A 16,249-nucleotide genomic window follows, 5' to 3' on the forward strand; every position below is an offset into this window, starting at 1 on the left:
CCAAAATGCTTCCAACTCATATGCATTCGTAAATGGCATTGAGATTGTTTCACATCCTGATATCTATATTACAGATGGGACAGAAACTGTTGTCGGGCAATCCACTGGGTTCAATATTGACAACAGCACAGCACTTGAGAATGTTTATCGGCTGAATGTGGGCGGAAACGACATTTCTCCTTCTCATGATACTGGTCTCCAGAGGTCATGGCATGATGATTCAAATTACATATTCAGTGCGGCTCGTGGAGTTACAGAGGTTCCTGATCCAAATGTAACGGTAAGTTATCCTTCAGGATCACCTAGCTATATTGCCCCGCTTGATGTATACACCACTTTGAGGTCGATGGGTCCGAATGCATCGGTTAATCAGAATTACAATCTGACATGGACATTCAACATTGACTCTGGCTTCTCGTATCTCGTTAGACTCCACTTCTGCGAGGTATCAGACCTTGTTAACAAAGTAAATCAGAGAGTTTTCAGTATCTTCATGAATAATCGGACTGCAGAAAAGGAGGCAGATGTGATTGGTTGGGCAGGAAGCAATGGTGTCCCTGTTCACAGGGACTATGTGGTATTTGTTCCCACTGGTCCGCCTCAACAGTATCTCTGGCTTGATCTACACCCTTACACTCTCTCAAAGTCCCAACGATATGATGCTATCTTGAATGGACTAGAAATTTTCAAAATAAATGGTTCCAATGGGAATCTTGCTGGTCCTAATCCAGCTCCCCTTCCGCAGCCTCTAGTTGACACCGGCCAATCATCGGGATCTAATCAATCAAAAAATCACAAAGCCATTATTGGAGGAGCAGTTGGAGGTGGACTCGCTACACTCCTTGTTGTTGGTTTGATCGTATGCGTTATTTCCTACAGTCAGATGCGCAAAAAGGATCCCAGCACTGGTGATGGCTGGCTTCCTTTGTCTTTGTATGGAAATTCACCTTCTTCTGGTTCTGCCAAGACAACTACCACAGGAAGCTATTCCTCCTCACGGCCTTCAAACCTTTGTCGCCATTTTTCATTTGCCGAGATCAAAGCTGCCACTAATGACTTTGATGAGGCTATTCTGCTTGGTGTAGGAGGCTTTGGCAAAGTTTATCGTGGTGAGATTGACAGCGGAGCAAAAGTTGCAATTAAGCGAGGGAACCCACTTTCTGAACAGGGAATGCATGAATTCCAAACTGAGATTGAAATGCTCTCAAAACTTCGGCATCGCCACCTGGTATCTCTGATAGGGTATTGCGAAGAGAATTGTGAAATGGTTCTTGTATATGATTACATGGCTTATGGAACTCTGCGGGAGCATCTTTACAAAACTCAGAATCCCCCGTTGCCGTGGAAGCAGAGGCTCGAGATTTGTATTGGTGCTGCACGTGGTTTGCATTATCTGCACACTGGTGCGAAGCACACCATTATCCACCGCGATGTCAAGACGACAAACATCCTCTTGGACGAGAAGTGGGTTGCAAAGGTTTCAGATTTTGGCCTGTCAAAAACGGGTCCATCACTGGATCATACCCACGTCAGCACAGTGGTGAAGGGTAGTTTTGGTTATCTGGATCCAGAATATTTCAGACGGCAACAACTGACTGACAAATCTGATGTGTACTCATATGGAGTTGTACTTTTTGAAATCTTATGCGCTAGACCGGCGTTGAACCCAACACTTCCAAAAGAACAAGTTAGCTTGGCTGAGTGGGCGCTGCATTGCCATAAGAAGGAAATGCTTGATGAAATCATTGATCCTTATCTCAAGGGGAAAATCGCACCAGAATGCTTTAAGAAAGTAGCTGAGACAGCAGTGAAGTGTGTGTCTGATGTTGGAAGTGATAGGCCTCCGATGGGTGATGTCCTGTGGAACCTTGAGTTTGCTCTGCAACTTCAGGAGAGTGCAGAGGAAAGTGGCGGTGGTTTTGGCCTCGAAGACGTCAAATCTTTTGAAGTTACGAAAGATTCAGATTTGTCTCCTATGGGTTTTGATTATTCAAATAACTGCAGCGGTGGACAAGGATCGTCAACAAGCATTGAGGGCCGTAGCCTTGCCAGCCAGGAGTCGGATGGGTTGACTCCAAGTGCCGTCTTTTCCCAGATAATGAATCCAGAAGGGCGGTAACATGGATTCATATAGGCTCACACATTATATATATGAATCCTTTCTGTATCTAGCTGGTAATGGTTAATGGGTGCATTGCTATAGTATCCTATGATTCTATGAACCACAGAAAATAGTACTTTTATGTATCTTATATTTTTGCTCAAACCGTCAACCTTCTATCATATAAGTTCTAACTATTCCTGGCTAGTGTCAAAGATGCCTGAAAATCAGTTATTTGATTTATTTTTATCTGTTTTGCCTGGTGTCTCTGCCTACTCTCTGTTTCTTCTGATATAAACCAAAAAAAAAAAATTTGATCTTGATAATATGGTCCTGCTACGGTTTGAACCGGACACTTCTTAGTGTTGTGAAATGAAATGAAATACCATGGCCTTGGTCGCTCACAAATGCTGTGGCAATTGACAAAATGTCACAAACTCGATTTACCTTAGATTTCATCATTGCATGAAAAAATAAGTATTTCTTTTGTTTAGAATTTGCGTCAACCCTTGTAAACATATTCATCTTTAGAAGATAAAATTATTTTTTTTACTAGGGTGATGAAAAATGTCAATAGACATGGCATAGGGCGTATGTTAAATTTTACAGAAGCATGCATTAATTTTTTCGGTCTCACAAATTATTTTAAGCTTGATCAATAATATAGCCTTAACTACGTTATTATCATCAAATTTTTTTAGAAGTCTTAAGTATATTATCATGTGAAGTTGCTTGTGGTTTTTATTCTAGCAGTTTCCCAAGATTTCCGTACCTTCTATTTTCTATTATATGTTTTGCATTTTCTCGTTTCTCAATGGATCAATTTTACTATTAGTAATGACACATTAATTGCTGACAAGCTTTGTAAATCGTCCATCATCGTACGTTTTAACAAATTTTTATCGTGAGATGGGATTAATCGAGATCAAAGACCATTCCTATATATCGCATGAATATTCCTTTTAATGTGGGTTATGTCCTATAATATAATAATAACCATCATAATAATCTTTTCAAACTTAAAAAAATAGGATAGAAAAGAAAAGAAAAGTGGAATTTTAAAAAGAGAATAATCTACTTGATTTATAATCTACGCTCTCAAATGTCGTTACTTCCCAACAGCATACCAATAGAACACATACAATCTATTTTTCGGCAACCGCCAGAGTCGAAGTCGAAAAGTGAAGGCATTATTCAAGACTTTCTTGTCCAAGTCAAGAACTTCCTAAGTCCGCCATTAAGTTATTAACCAATTCCTACCATCATCTTCAATATTTTACTAAAGAACCCCGACCAGGTAAGTAAACCCCTCTAGCAACATTTTATAGGGCATAGAACTCCAAAAAAGAATTTACTTAATTTCCCAGTCGTTAAGCTTGAACATCTAAATCACTAAAAAGGATGGCAATCTTCTTCAAACCCCTTCGAGACCAACTTTTTTTACATTTATAAGAGCACAACATAAGAATATCAAGTAAGAAGTTTCATCACCGACGATACCGGTAGCGTTTGAAATTGAAGTAGACATGTAAGATTCCCCGCTCAAATGTACATTTGAAGCCCTTCTTGTGTGAGTACTCCCATTCTTTATTCACAATACGGAATGCCTGTACAAAATGAGAAGTCGAGAGGATTTTTCAGCCAGCCATTTTATCAAACCAGCCTAAAAACTATCCACATCAGAAAAAGAGGTAGGGGGCGAGAGATAGAGAAATGACGTACAATATCTTCATAAGGGGGCCCAGCATGAAACCTAATGATACAAGTCTCGTTACTATCTCCATCTTTCTCGATGGTGTATGTTGGAGCTTTTATTTTGTCAACAAGATCTGGGTAAAAAATATTGAACTTGTATCCCTGCACTACCTTGGGGGGTGGGTTGTCATGATCATAATGAGTTTGGTTGTATTTGTTCCACTCGTAGCCAGTGTGAACGCGATTAAAATATTTTGGCTTTCTTGGACGGTATTTATCATGCCACCAGTACACCTGTGATCCCATTCATATCAAACTATAAGTATGGCAATGATAAATGAGCAGTTTTTTTATATTTCCACTTAACCTAGGGAAGGAAATACACAAGAAAGACCAATACCTGGGAATCAAGGTTGATTTCATTATTTGAGCCAAATACAGCATCACCTTCCTCGGTGGCTCCCATGGCTCTCAAGGCATTGTTCTCAAAGTTATCTACAGGAGGAGCTGGCCTTAGAGCAAGTTCGTGGATACGCCTCTCTTCCTTTACAGCAATACGTTTCTTCTCCTGTACATAAATGTACCCATGAATGATTAGCTCATCCATCTTGAAGTAGACCTACCTCACATGTTTCTCGCATGAAAGATGTTAACCATGTCCCACTAATGACTAAGATATTGAGATTAGCAAGGAAAGAAAACAAATTTTTTTATTAAGAAAAAATACCAAATCAAAGAAACCAAGCGGGAAAATCCACCAACCACATGGGAGAAAAGGTAACCACTTGAGATTCTCAGCAATGGAAAAAATGCACACGTGAGAGAGAGTGTTTATAAAGACTGGACACAATTTTTTTGACAACGGACTGGACCCATTTAAGTTTGAGTCCCGACTACCATCTTTTAGAAGTAAAAAATGTTCTGTTTGCAAAAAAACAGTGCAACCAAAGAACAAGGTATTATTTTCTCAGTTACCTCTAATTACATATCAAACAAATAAAAACATAGCAGCGACTATCATTAGGCCCTGTACTGACGTACCAGAATCATCCTGTCCTCTTCAGGGTCAATCGCATCTTCAGTTTCATCACCATGCATCAACTGTGGTGAATATGCTCCTTCTGCTTCTTCCTCTTGGATCTCATCATCCGTCAAGGGTTTTGGAGAAGGAATTTCAGAATCTATAAATTGTAGGAACAGCCAGTTTTTTTTTTTAAGAAACACCGCCAAACAGAACACCTAAAGGAGGAGGGAGACTATACCAAAGCCTCCTCTAAAGAGAATATAGAGATCTAGTAATGCAGCTGCAAAGAGTGCAATGTTGCATACCATTTACATCTTGATGGAAATACTGATCATCCTGCGGTGGACTTCCATCTGTTTCTTCATTTTTAACCTCCACTGGTGCTTCAAGTCGCTCCAAATGCTTGTGCAGCATCTTGACATGAATTTCTTTCAGACAAGCCTGCAGTTGCACACATAGACTGTAAGGTTTCTCAGTTCTGCAAATCAGAGACCCAGATGAGAATGCGAGTATTACCTTCGCTTTGTAAATATGGAGACGTTTAATAATGGCTTCCCAATATTCCACCAACTTGGCAGCCCCAGATCGCATTTGAGACTCAATCTGGGATTGAAGGGCATCCAGTTCACCATAGGTTTTTCCATGCAAAAGATTCTTAACATCTGCGTCAATGCTCACATGCAAACCTCTTTCTTCAACTGTAATCTCTGGTGGTAGTTGCTCTCCTCGCACTCTGGCACGCTCTAGGGCATCCCTTTTATTAGCTTCAGCTAGTTCCCATTCACAAACAATCAGAAGTGCCTGTTCTTGCAACAAATTGGGAGCATAAGGCATTTATAAAAAGCTCAGACTGCCATTTTTAATAGCTCTAAATTTCATTTACTCTCTTTATTAAACAATTCACACAAAAAACCATTTTGAAAATTGCAAAATGACCCCTGAACTATCCTTGAAAATTGCAAAATCTACCTTAATTATAGTATATCCACATGTTTTTATCATTTAATTTCAAGACGCTCCTATAACCCAAAACTCATGTAACCCTTATTCATATCCACAAAGTACATGGCATGGTTTGTGACCAATTTTAAGAGAATCCATGATAACTATGAAATGATCTGTGAAAATTGTGATGGATCTTGATCTGTGAAAAAAAAATGTAGAAGATATCCTCTTGAATAAATTGCCCCACATCTAATAATACACAACTAAGATAATTTTTAGGTTGGCAAGTAAGTTTGTTTCCCATTATTGAAAAGGTCTGATGTAGGGTATTTGACTATTTTCCCTTTGCTATCACAGACCCCAGTCATCCTGAAAGTTAATGGAATGAGTCATGTTCGGGGTGTTTTACACATTTGTAGTTCACTGTAAAGGAAGTTATGACGGACATATAAAAAATCCAGAGGAACATATACAGTTATAAAATCTCACTGAGTATCAAAGAAAGAAAGTGGCGAGGACCAACTTGCATGTCAGCCCAAATACTTTCCTTGGACTACAGCGTTTCTGGTTATAGGATCAGACAGAGGGAGTTTTGTACTGCCAAGAAGCTTTCTTCTGGGTTCTGGATATTCAATTAAATAGCGAAAATTTGTACACATGAAATTTTTCTGATGGGTAGGAGTTGCAGAGAAAATTGCAACAATGTACAAGTAAACAGAGAAAACTATCCCCAATATCGCAAGTATCCACGAATACAAGCGACAAAAACCGAAAGGAATAATACCTCCCAATATTGAATATGGGTAGGAGTCGCTCGGTCTAAATCAAGGTGCATCTTAATGTCTTCATGAAGCTCTTCCATTTCTTTTACTGTCAAACCCTGGAGATTACACATCTCAAGCAAATATCAATTTATGGTTTAGAAAATATTATCAGGAACTCATAGGCTCTTAAAAATGTAAGCCTGAACCTGAAGGTACAAAGAACATAGAAGTAAATAAATAAAATCCAACCTTGAAAACCATGTATGGTTCATTTAGCTCTATCTCAAAATCATCTGAAGGATCAAGATGCTTAGTGAGTATATCAATTGGTTTATTACGACCTTCACGTATACGAATCTCTGACCGAAATTTGCTTTGCTCAAAATGAAACTGTAAATCAAACATGTAGGCAGGTAAAAAAGAAGTAATATAATGTACCCTAGATTTCATAACAAAGGCAATGAAAAAATCATTTTAATTATAACACTAGAATTGTACAGTGTACCTCTTCTTCTTTCTTCTCCCAGTCTTGAAACTCAGCTCGAGCTCGCTCTCTTGCCAACAGTGCCTGCAGAGGAAAGGTTATTCCATTCAAAATATGTAGGTGTATAACATGCATGAGCCCCATTACGAGAATTCGAAGCAAAACTGCAAATAAAACTACATAAACCAAATAATAGAAAAGGCCACATAAAAAATTAATGAAAGAAAATTACCATCTCTTCCTCATGTTGTGCTTTCTCAACAGCCCTTTCCTCCCTCCTTTTTTTCACCTTTTCAATCTCGGCCTATATTCAAAGAGAGATAATAAATAAACATTGTCTTCCAGGAGAATGAACCTGCTTATGTAATACCATTTTATCAAGAGTAAAACCAGCACAATCGTCGGAGGTAAATACTACAAAATCAAAAGCAGGGGAAGCTAGCAGTGAATGATACAACCTTTTTTATATTTTTAATACCTCTCAAATCAGCAATTGCTTATAAAGTTTGCCATGCAAAAGCTTGAGAGGGGACAACAAGACAGACAACAAAACTGGCATTGATGAAATTACCATTCTTTCTCTCTGCCTTTTCTTCTCCGCTTTGATGGAGAACTCATCCAATGACATTCCTTGATTTACATCACGCTCAATCTTCTTTCGCCATACAAATCTAAAATAAAAACGTCCCAAATTTACAACGAATGCTGAAAGTGTAAAAGATTCATATTTATAATGCTTACTACATCAATCTAGAACTCTAACTTAAAAAAAAATAAAGTGATTGGAAAAGTAGGTTCTCTTTCTTAAATGCTGATTTTGAACATTTTCAACAGAATAATTGAAGCGTTTGATTTTTTTTATTCATCAGCAAACAGTTGAGACCTCAATTATAATAGAGATGCACATGTGCAGGAAACATAGAGATATAGAATGGGAGAAATAAACTCACTTTTCGTTAAGATTAGAATCACCAAAAGGATTTGAATCATTGGAATATCCATAGATGGTCTGGGACTTCAATTTTTTAGAAACTTTCACAGCCTATTCATGAGATGACAAGATATGAGGATGTCAAGTAGGAGTTATTACATAAGGAAGTTAAGGAAAACAAAAAGAAAAGTAATATAGAGTAAGAATGCAATCAGACAAGGAGAACATCTTGAGACACACTGATACACTAAGTATGCCATTTGAAGCATGAACTTTAACAATGTCTCCGTCTCCATTGGTTCATACATTTTAAAATTACAGTCATGATGCTATATGGACAACCAAAAACTCCATCAGTTTTTCTTCTATCAACGAGCTTAACCTTGTAGGAAGTCACATTGATGAGATTGGAAGTAATCGATTAACTTTTGGCGGTATAACGCTCGAAAATTTTCATAATAGTACTGAAAAAAATTGTATAAAATGCATAAAGATTGTATCCAAAGGGAATAAAATGCACTAATTCTCTTTAGACCGTTTTGCAGTATGCTTGATATCCATAAAATATATCAGATCAAAAGACGCTGATAACGAACCTCAATGAACCCAGAAAACTGCAACAAATATCCATAATCTAGCTTAGATAAAAAAAAAATTGTTTCTTTCAGGATTTGGATCGAGCTTGAATAATCAGTAAGATTCTAATTTGGTGGTGTTGTGTTGCCGTTTAACTTTCAATCTCGTAAAACAAGCAGCAACCACTCTGATGAGTAGTTAAGTTAAAGCTCAAAAGTTGACGAATGTTTCAGCAGCTATCATCAGCGAAGAAACGCGAATTCAAGCAAAGCAACGTGAAGGACTAAATAAAGGGGATTTGTTAGGTCAAAATGCTTTAACGATAATATTCATAACATAGAAATACCTTTTTCTGCGCCTTTTTCGCTAGGTATTCAGCAATTTCCTCCTCTGAAATCTTCCTCTTACCCTTTTTCTTCGAGACATCGTCTTCCGAGTCATCCGCGTCTCCATGTCGGTGGCGTTGCATCCGGCTCTTACGATTAGAAACTGATTCGGATTCATCTTCAGATGCGGAGACGGAACGCTCCCGCCGACGTCTCCTTGACAACGGCATCCTTTTGCCTCTTCCGCAGCACTAAAACCCTAAATACAACACAGCTTGTATTTTTTTTCCAAATCGCCAGGCCAGCGAATTCTACGTGGAACGCTGTGAGACTGAGAGCTACCCCCGTTCTTCCGAGTGAAAATAAATTTATTATTTGAAGTTCGCTGCGGATATAATATTTTTATTTATCGAATCACTTAAAATTACTAAAAATTATTATTTTATTTATTGAATTGGGTTTTAAATATACTCATATACGTTGTGTACCATCTATGCTTTCATACTATTCTTCTATAAATAAATTGAATTTGGAAGCATTACTATGTAGCTTAAGTATTTCAAGTTCAATTTTTTAAAAAGTGTAATTGTTAAAAAAATAAATTGAATTTGGAAGCATTACTATGTAGCGATCAGCTCCAACTCTAATAAAAAAATTGTAGAGTTTACATAGCGATCAGCCCTATCTACATCTGGATTGGGTAAGTTGGGGCTCTCCATCCAATCAATTAAAGAAATTGTTGACATATCACTTATCAAGAAACAAAAACCAACGTAAATACAAATACAATACACCATACTTTACCCTTGTAGACATCAATTGATTGATTCAAAATGTCATCCAATAAATTCCCTAGTATCAGGTCCCGTGCCTGGAATATTTTTTCAATATATTTCAATAAAGAAAGAAAGAGCGAAGCTGATTCCTCGAGACCACGTATCTTGAGTGTTCTTCGATCACAGCAACTGAGGCGACTGCTATAATTTGGTCTCTGATTATCTACATGTCTGGAGGTGCATGTGAATAGATCGTCCCACTGATTCCTTCTCAGATCCGAGGATCATTCTTCTCAGTGCCTCACGAAGGAGAAATCTGTTCGCCTTGCTTTGTGGATTATTCACATCATCTCAACTTTCTAAAGAAAATGACACAATGACTTCTATTGAATCACATTACAGTCATTTAAAAACGAATCTTGTTGGTTTAGGAACATTTTCCAAAAGCTTCTGTACTCGGGAATGCCAAGTTCAAGCCACGGTTTCATGTTTCCATCAAAATGTAACATTGCTGCAGAATTGACAGCCTCCAAATCGATGCCATAGTTACGTCCTAGACCAGATAGCATCCAACTACCATCAAGAGAATAAACTAAACCTTGGAAGGTGAGCAAGCTAGCGCTTAACGCAGCAGTTTCGGATGTTCCCTCTTCTCTGCTCATCTGCACTCATCAACATCAAAAAGAGAGAATCAGTTGGACATTGGACGTGGGCTCGTAAAACTGTGTCCATGTTTTGCCAAGGTTAACACTTTTTTTAAAAGTGATCAATCCATGACATGACAAATTGTATAATATATGAGTGGAAGAAAAATGACATTTTGGAAGAATATGCGCCACCCAAAAAACCTCATAAGGTCTACACTAGGTAAATATTCCCATCAATGGACCGGATTTTATTTGATTGTTATTTATCCTAATATGAAATGGATGAGTGTCAGTATGACCCAATTGGCTTCAGTCAACATCGTCCATTCAGCGTGCTGCCTTTACCATACAATCATTAGAGTCGGACAGCAATTTTTAGCGTACTCATTGAGTTGGCAATGTATCCCAAGTACGAAACTGCTAGGGTAGGGGGAGCAGAATACAAAGAATAGGAAACAAGTGGTGTGATGTGAGCAGAAGCAGTCAAAGTCGCATCCTATGGAATGTGGATGAAAACAAATTGGCAAGTGGTCATGAAGTTAAATAAAGAAGTTGAATTATCATGGCACTTTACACATTCTTGATTTAAGCAATTCAACTGCTTCCTTCAGTCAGCAATTTCTACAGTCCCCTCCTATGGGATTGGAAATGAAGAAATCTTCATTTTTAATTGAAGAACACCCTAAAATTTCCAATGAACATTACTAGTAGGATAACATAATTGTTCGACGTCAGAGAGGATTATAAAATTTTAAACTAAAAATTGACTCTCATCCATTTGTCCTCATCGCAATGCTGAAATAAGACTAACATGCTTGATACACATTATTCATTGACAGGATCCTATGACAAATGGGCCTTATGAGAGATTAGGATGTCCTATCTTTCACCTTTCTACAGCAGTATCCATACACGTACACAAATTGAGTATCATAAAATCAAACATTTGAAAAGTTAAGAAAAGAATAATATCTAACAAACACTTCAAACAAAAAAAAGAAAAAGAAAAGTTGCCACGCACCTCTTGCACCAACCTCTGAAACGTTTCTGAAATATTATGTGCCCTCCACCTAGATAAATCAATTACATTTACCCCAGACGTCCAAGCACAAGAGTTTTCATAAATAGTGTTTCTGGAGAAATAATTTTTCATCTGAGCCAACTTCACTGCACATAATTGCACGGCACCATTCACTTTTTCCCCCATGTCAATGTCCCAGAGGGCTGACAAGTCACTCTGAACGACTACATCATCTTCCAAAACCACAACTTTCTCCAGAGTACGAAATATTTTAGGAAGGAGATAGTGAGAATGTGAAAACATGGATATGTATTCCGTTCTAGACAGTGAGAAAGACAGTTCATCAACCCTATGAAATGAAACACGATATTCTTCAGGCAATGACAGATGCATCGGTGCCTCTTTATGATGGTCAAACAACTTAATGTCTTCAATGTTCAGCACCTGAACTGAGGCTTCTTTATACTTGTTTCTGAAATACCAAAACTTCATGGCAAAGTAATTTTCCCCGTCAGTGAGCAGATGAAAAACCTGTTTTTCACTTTCCTGCAAAGACAAAAACCTCATGAATAACAAAAACTGTTTAAATGAAGAACAAAAGTTTGGAGTTAAAACGGAGATGATGAAGTAAATGAAGAAATATACAGGCCATACTTTTGCATGCATCACGGTTGAGTTGATCACAACAGATGATGCAAGTATATTCGTGGAGAACACAATGTAGTGGTATAAATCCGGATTTAGAAATTTCTCCACCAGCACAGTCTCAGTATCAAATGAAGATCTAAAAAACTCAACAGTTAATCGCATTGACAGACAATGGAGACTCTTCGGCGTGGTTTGAGCTGCAAGTTGGTAGAGGAAGGCACTCTGCTTCATGTGAAAATTAGATTCATCCTCTGTCATATCAACTAGCTGTCTAAATTTTTTATCAACATTGTTACAATCAACAGGACACGATTTTGCCTTTGCAATCACGGCCTCCATTTCAGGAATCTTCTTCTCATTCCTGATAAAATAGGCAAACTTGTGTTTTAGTCTTCCAGGTTCTTCATGCAACTATGTAAGGTTAAAAACACGAAATGATTCCAGATAAATTGATGAACACAATCCCATAGATCTAAGAAACAGTATGAACTTCCAGATAAAGCATAACAACTACAGGATGTAGCCCACAATGATTCGCTAGACAAAGAAAATGTAAATTATCATATTTTGTCTCCATTGGCATGATACCATAATACTTCAACTTTCTAACACTTAAAGAAATGTTAAAAATGAGAAAACTCACACATAAATCAAGAGAGACAATTGAAACTGCATCCTCAACCACAAGCATTTACCAGATAAAAGAAAAGGTTGGTAACTAGTCAAGCGAGGCATTCTCAGTTAATAAACTCGTATTCAGAGAAAAATTTATGAAGTTAAAGAGATTCAACATCAAATGACTGGAAAGCCAGGATCTAAATTAACTTCTCTTTTCTCAAAGGAGATATGTGATAAAATATATATTACAAACATATCAGGAAAAATTATAGTTGAAATGATAAGAGTCCAGTCTAGCAGCGCAAAAGAATTAAATCAAGCCTAATGCTAGCTAATATTTACAGTTTGAGTTTAAGCTGATATTTATTCGAACATGTTCAAACCCGATTCAAAGCTCAAAAGGCATAAAGTTGAGCTCCCGCTTGGCCTGAATGAGCATTCAAGGTCGAGCACGACTCGATACAATCTAGCATAAATCGAGCTTTTTCGAGCTCTATCTTCCCATTCAAAACCATGGCCCTGGTAACATCGCCAGGAGTTCAAAGGCCGGTTGAACTAACAAATTACTGTAACTACACCAAAACTATAGAGGAAAGGACATCGGTATAAGGCTGTTGAGCTTGCTCCACCATGATGGAATATTCATTTCCTTGTCGCATCAAACAAAAAACTGGGAATAATACTTATTGAACTACACAAAATATACAAAATGAAAAATTCTCGGCCATAAAGATATAATGCATAAACTCCATCTCTATTTTCTTTTTAATTTTTGACTTTATTTAACTTTTCTTTGAAATTACTTTAAAATTTCACTGTGATTTAGCGAAAAACACATGAAGCCACTACCATCCTCGAGCCTGCCGCATTGCACTACCCTCAACCGCGGCAGGTCTGCTATAAGATGGGTGAAATAAATGAAGTTTATTTGGGATGAAATAAGATGGGTGAAATAAATGAAGTTTATGGAAGTGAGAACTCCCCTCAAGTCGTTTCAGATCCAAACAGATATTATTGTGAGAATTTCTAATGGTGGATCAAATTAGTATAAAACCCTTCAGAATTTCACATTCAGTCCTTGATTTTCACATCACCAAAGGCGCGGAAAAATAATAAAATAGGTGAAGAATGTGCTATCAAAAACAGATTGAGCAATCAATAAATTTAAAGCTAGAATTATGAACAAATGATATGTGAAGATTGAAGACAGTAGTGATTAATGAAAAAGCCACAACAAAGCAAATACCTGAGAATGGTCCTAAACACGCACTTAATGTAGTTTGATCAATCCATAAATTGAACATACCCAGGGGGAAGATCTTTATCTGTTGTTGTTTCGCTAAGAACACGTTCAAACTCCTGAATATTTTGCTTCATTTCATGAGACAAGTTTTCAAATGATGGAAGTTTTGCAATACTTGGATAGTAAGCACGAGCAACAAAAAGTAGGTCCTTCATCCGCTTCACCACAGCATCTTCCATTTTTTCCTTATGTTCTCGACCCCATGAACAATAACTCCCAAACCTAAATTCACAGATCAGATCACTTTCATCAGCACTTCTTCTATGTTCTCCAGTATAGTTTTTGGCAACAGGTCCAGTATCCTACAGCACATTACAAACATTAACACAAATTTTGAATTCAAAAACTAAAATTAGGAAGTTTTAATGACATATCATACAATTACTGGCTGTGCTTGTTTCGGCAAATCAGCTGGCATGGAAAACCCTGTGTAGATTTTCCAGAAATAAAGATGAAAAATGAAACCTAAATTATGCACGAGAGAGAGATTCTTGTGAACTTATTTATCACCTGTTTCATTCCCACCTCTCTTGGAGTTATTCCCGAATTCCTGGGAAAAAAGAGGGTAAGAAATTGAGATATTTGAATGCAGAGACTTTTAAGTCAAGATTGAATACAGAACAAATATAACTGAATTGGATGGGGTCAATGCCGTTCCCAGATAGAAAATAAAATAAGCAGAATGTAACAATCAAGTAAAGTAACTCTCAGTCTTAACCATCAAAGCATATGCAACAGACCTTGGGAAAAGAAGGGGACAATCTTTCTAAAAGGTCATTTACATGTTTAGATTGATGAACCTACAAGTAGAAACCAAAACAAATAAGAGGGACTAACTTAAGATGTGTCCCAGAACGGATCATACATCAGGACAAATGAATGAAAATGTAGTAGGATAGAATTTAGCCCACTCTGTAGATCCACTGCATGAAGAAAATACAATTCTTCAACAAACATGCACATAAGTGTGTGCCAAGTTATGAAGGTTGACAACATTATTATATACCTCTGATTTTTCTCTTTTACCAGCATCATTGTCTTGATCAATAGGTCTCAATGGATTCTAATTGCATCAGGAAGCATCCGAAGATTTAAAAAAAAACATAACAAGAAAAGTAAATCATCAATCTCCATTTATTCGGATTCAATTAATGGTGGCAACCACAAATGCAAAAGAAATCTCTAAAACTATCATTGACATACAGAAATGCCGAAAAATTCTTACAGGTTGTGAATTCCGCTGATGAGTGGCGTCTCCTGAAATGGTCGTGAGAAATCAGTTGATGAACTCGAGAACAACAGTAAACGCACATCCACTGATGCGCGGACACACACAAACAGAATCGATCATATTCAAAACAGATCTAATCAACACAATAGTCGTGATAATCGAAATAAAACAGAGAAACAGCACACCAGTGGAGTGCGAACCGCTGTGGAGGCCCAGCAAAAAGACGAGTGGGACGAGCATTGATAGGACGACGAGGCCAACCACCGGAATCACCAGATTTCTCCATCTTCTCTTCGCCGAACCTCCAACCACGCCCTTCATCTCTCAAAATCCTCGTCCTCCACCTTTTTTTCCCCTTCGAATGAACAATCTCAGCAATAAATTCTCATTCAACGTCAAAAATCACTTCGCCCTCGAAGCAAAAAATGGCAGCAATTAAAAAACTTCCACCAATCCCACTCCGGTTTGGAGATGCGATCCCTTTTTAGTTTTTGGAATGCACAAACGTCTACTTCACTTTTGCCCCTTTCAAAATTATATTCTCATCATTATTACATCGCTCGGCTCAGTTCACTATCCATCGTATTATCATTTCTCCAAAAGTTACTAAGTAATAACAATTTTCGCTTTTTTTAGTTAAAATTTTAGTAACGCGATTGTCTTTACAATTGCTATTTTAAATCATTTCTTCGTATTAAAGTTATCGTAAATTGATAATTTATTCCCATCTAATTATGCTTCCCAACAAATTTTTACTAAATTATATTCATTACATAATTAAAATATTATATATCTGATTATTTTTCATTAATTAATCTTTTTATATAAAAAAAATATCCAATAATTGGCCCAAAATCATTAAATGAAGGTAAAATAGTTTATACGACATACGTGTATTTTAAATTTTACTATAAAATTAAATTTTAAGTATAAAAACATTGTTTCTATTCCTATGCTTGTTAAAGATATATATTCTTGTTTATTTAGCAAAGGTGTTTGCAACATTTACTCTTGTATGTATGATTGGTACGAGAGAACTTGCAAACGATCTCTATAACTTAAAATTGAAAGATATAATTTTATACAAAATAATATTCATGTAATTTTAAAAATATTATTTTTAAGTAGATTTGCTAACTAAGATAAAAAAAAAAAAAAA

At 37.0% G+C, this 16,249-nt stretch overlaps 3 protein-coding genes across 10 annotated transcripts; 1 reads left to right on the forward strand and 2 right to left on the reverse strand.

The window, feature by feature from the left end:
* Window positions 1-4: 4 nt before the first annotated feature.
* LOC140959420 (receptor-like protein kinase FERONIA) lies at window positions 5-2,364 on the forward strand (the record flags this gene model as incomplete). The annotated part of the gene is made up of 1 exon (XM_073417256.1): window positions 5-2,364. A coding segment is annotated over one exon (2,115 nt), but the record flags the coding sequence as incomplete, so codon positions are not given.
* A 1,170-nt stretch (window positions 2,365-3,534) lies between these two features.
* On the reverse strand, window positions 3,535-9,214 carry LOC140960399 (splicing factor Cactin). The gene is made up of 13 exons (XM_073418651.1): window positions 8,867-9,214; window positions 7,964-8,055; window positions 7,585-7,684; window positions 7,246-7,317; window positions 7,035-7,097; window positions 6,779-6,919; window positions 6,550-6,645; window positions 5,337-5,621; window positions 5,126-5,261; window positions 4,838-4,977; window positions 4,197-4,364; window positions 3,824-4,090; window positions 3,535-3,708 (listed from the first exon to the last, which is right to left on the reverse strand). The coding sequence occupies exons 1-13, from the start codon at window positions 9,074-9,076 to the stop codon at window positions 3,589-3,591; spliced, it is 1,890 nt and encodes a 629-aa protein (XP_073274752.1). The 5' UTR covers window positions 9,077-9,214; the 3' UTR covers window positions 3,535-3,588.
* A 704-nt stretch (window positions 9,215-9,918) lies between these two features.
* Window positions 9,919-15,671, reverse strand: LOC140959170 (probable galacturonosyltransferase 7). 8 transcript variants are annotated; one of them, XM_073416970.1, is made up of 11 exons: window positions 15,291-15,671; window positions 15,085-15,116; window positions 14,866-14,922; window positions 14,771-14,782; window positions 14,600-14,659; window positions 14,370-14,409; window positions 14,239-14,285; window positions 13,863-14,161; window positions 11,945-12,299; window positions 11,291-11,836; window positions 9,919-10,284 (listed from the first exon to the last, which is right to left on the reverse strand). In XM_073416970.1, exons 1-11 carry the CDS (start codon window positions 15,409-15,411, stop codon window positions 10,006-10,008), a joined length of 1,848 nt encoding a protein of 615 aa, XP_073273071.1. In that variant the 5' UTR covers window positions 15,412-15,671; the 3' UTR covers window positions 9,919-10,005. The 8 variants fall into 8 exon arrangements, with proteins under 8 accessions (XP_073273071.1, XP_073273069.1, XP_073273072.1 ...); XM_073416968.1 differs by having other exon boundaries at window positions 15,276-15,668; XM_073416971.1 differs by lacking the exon at window positions 14,771-14,782 and having other exon boundaries at window positions 15,291-15,670.
* Window positions 15,672-16,249: the final 578 nt, after the last annotated feature.

This window comes from Primulina huaijiensis, chromosome 15 (genome assembly GCF_012295235.1).
Source record: "Primulina huaijiensis isolate GDHJ02 chromosome 15, ASM1229523v2, whole genome shotgun sequence".
NCBI classification, from domain to species: Eukaryota; Viridiplantae; Streptophyta; class Magnoliopsida; order Lamiales; family Gesneriaceae; genus Primulina; species Primulina huaijiensis.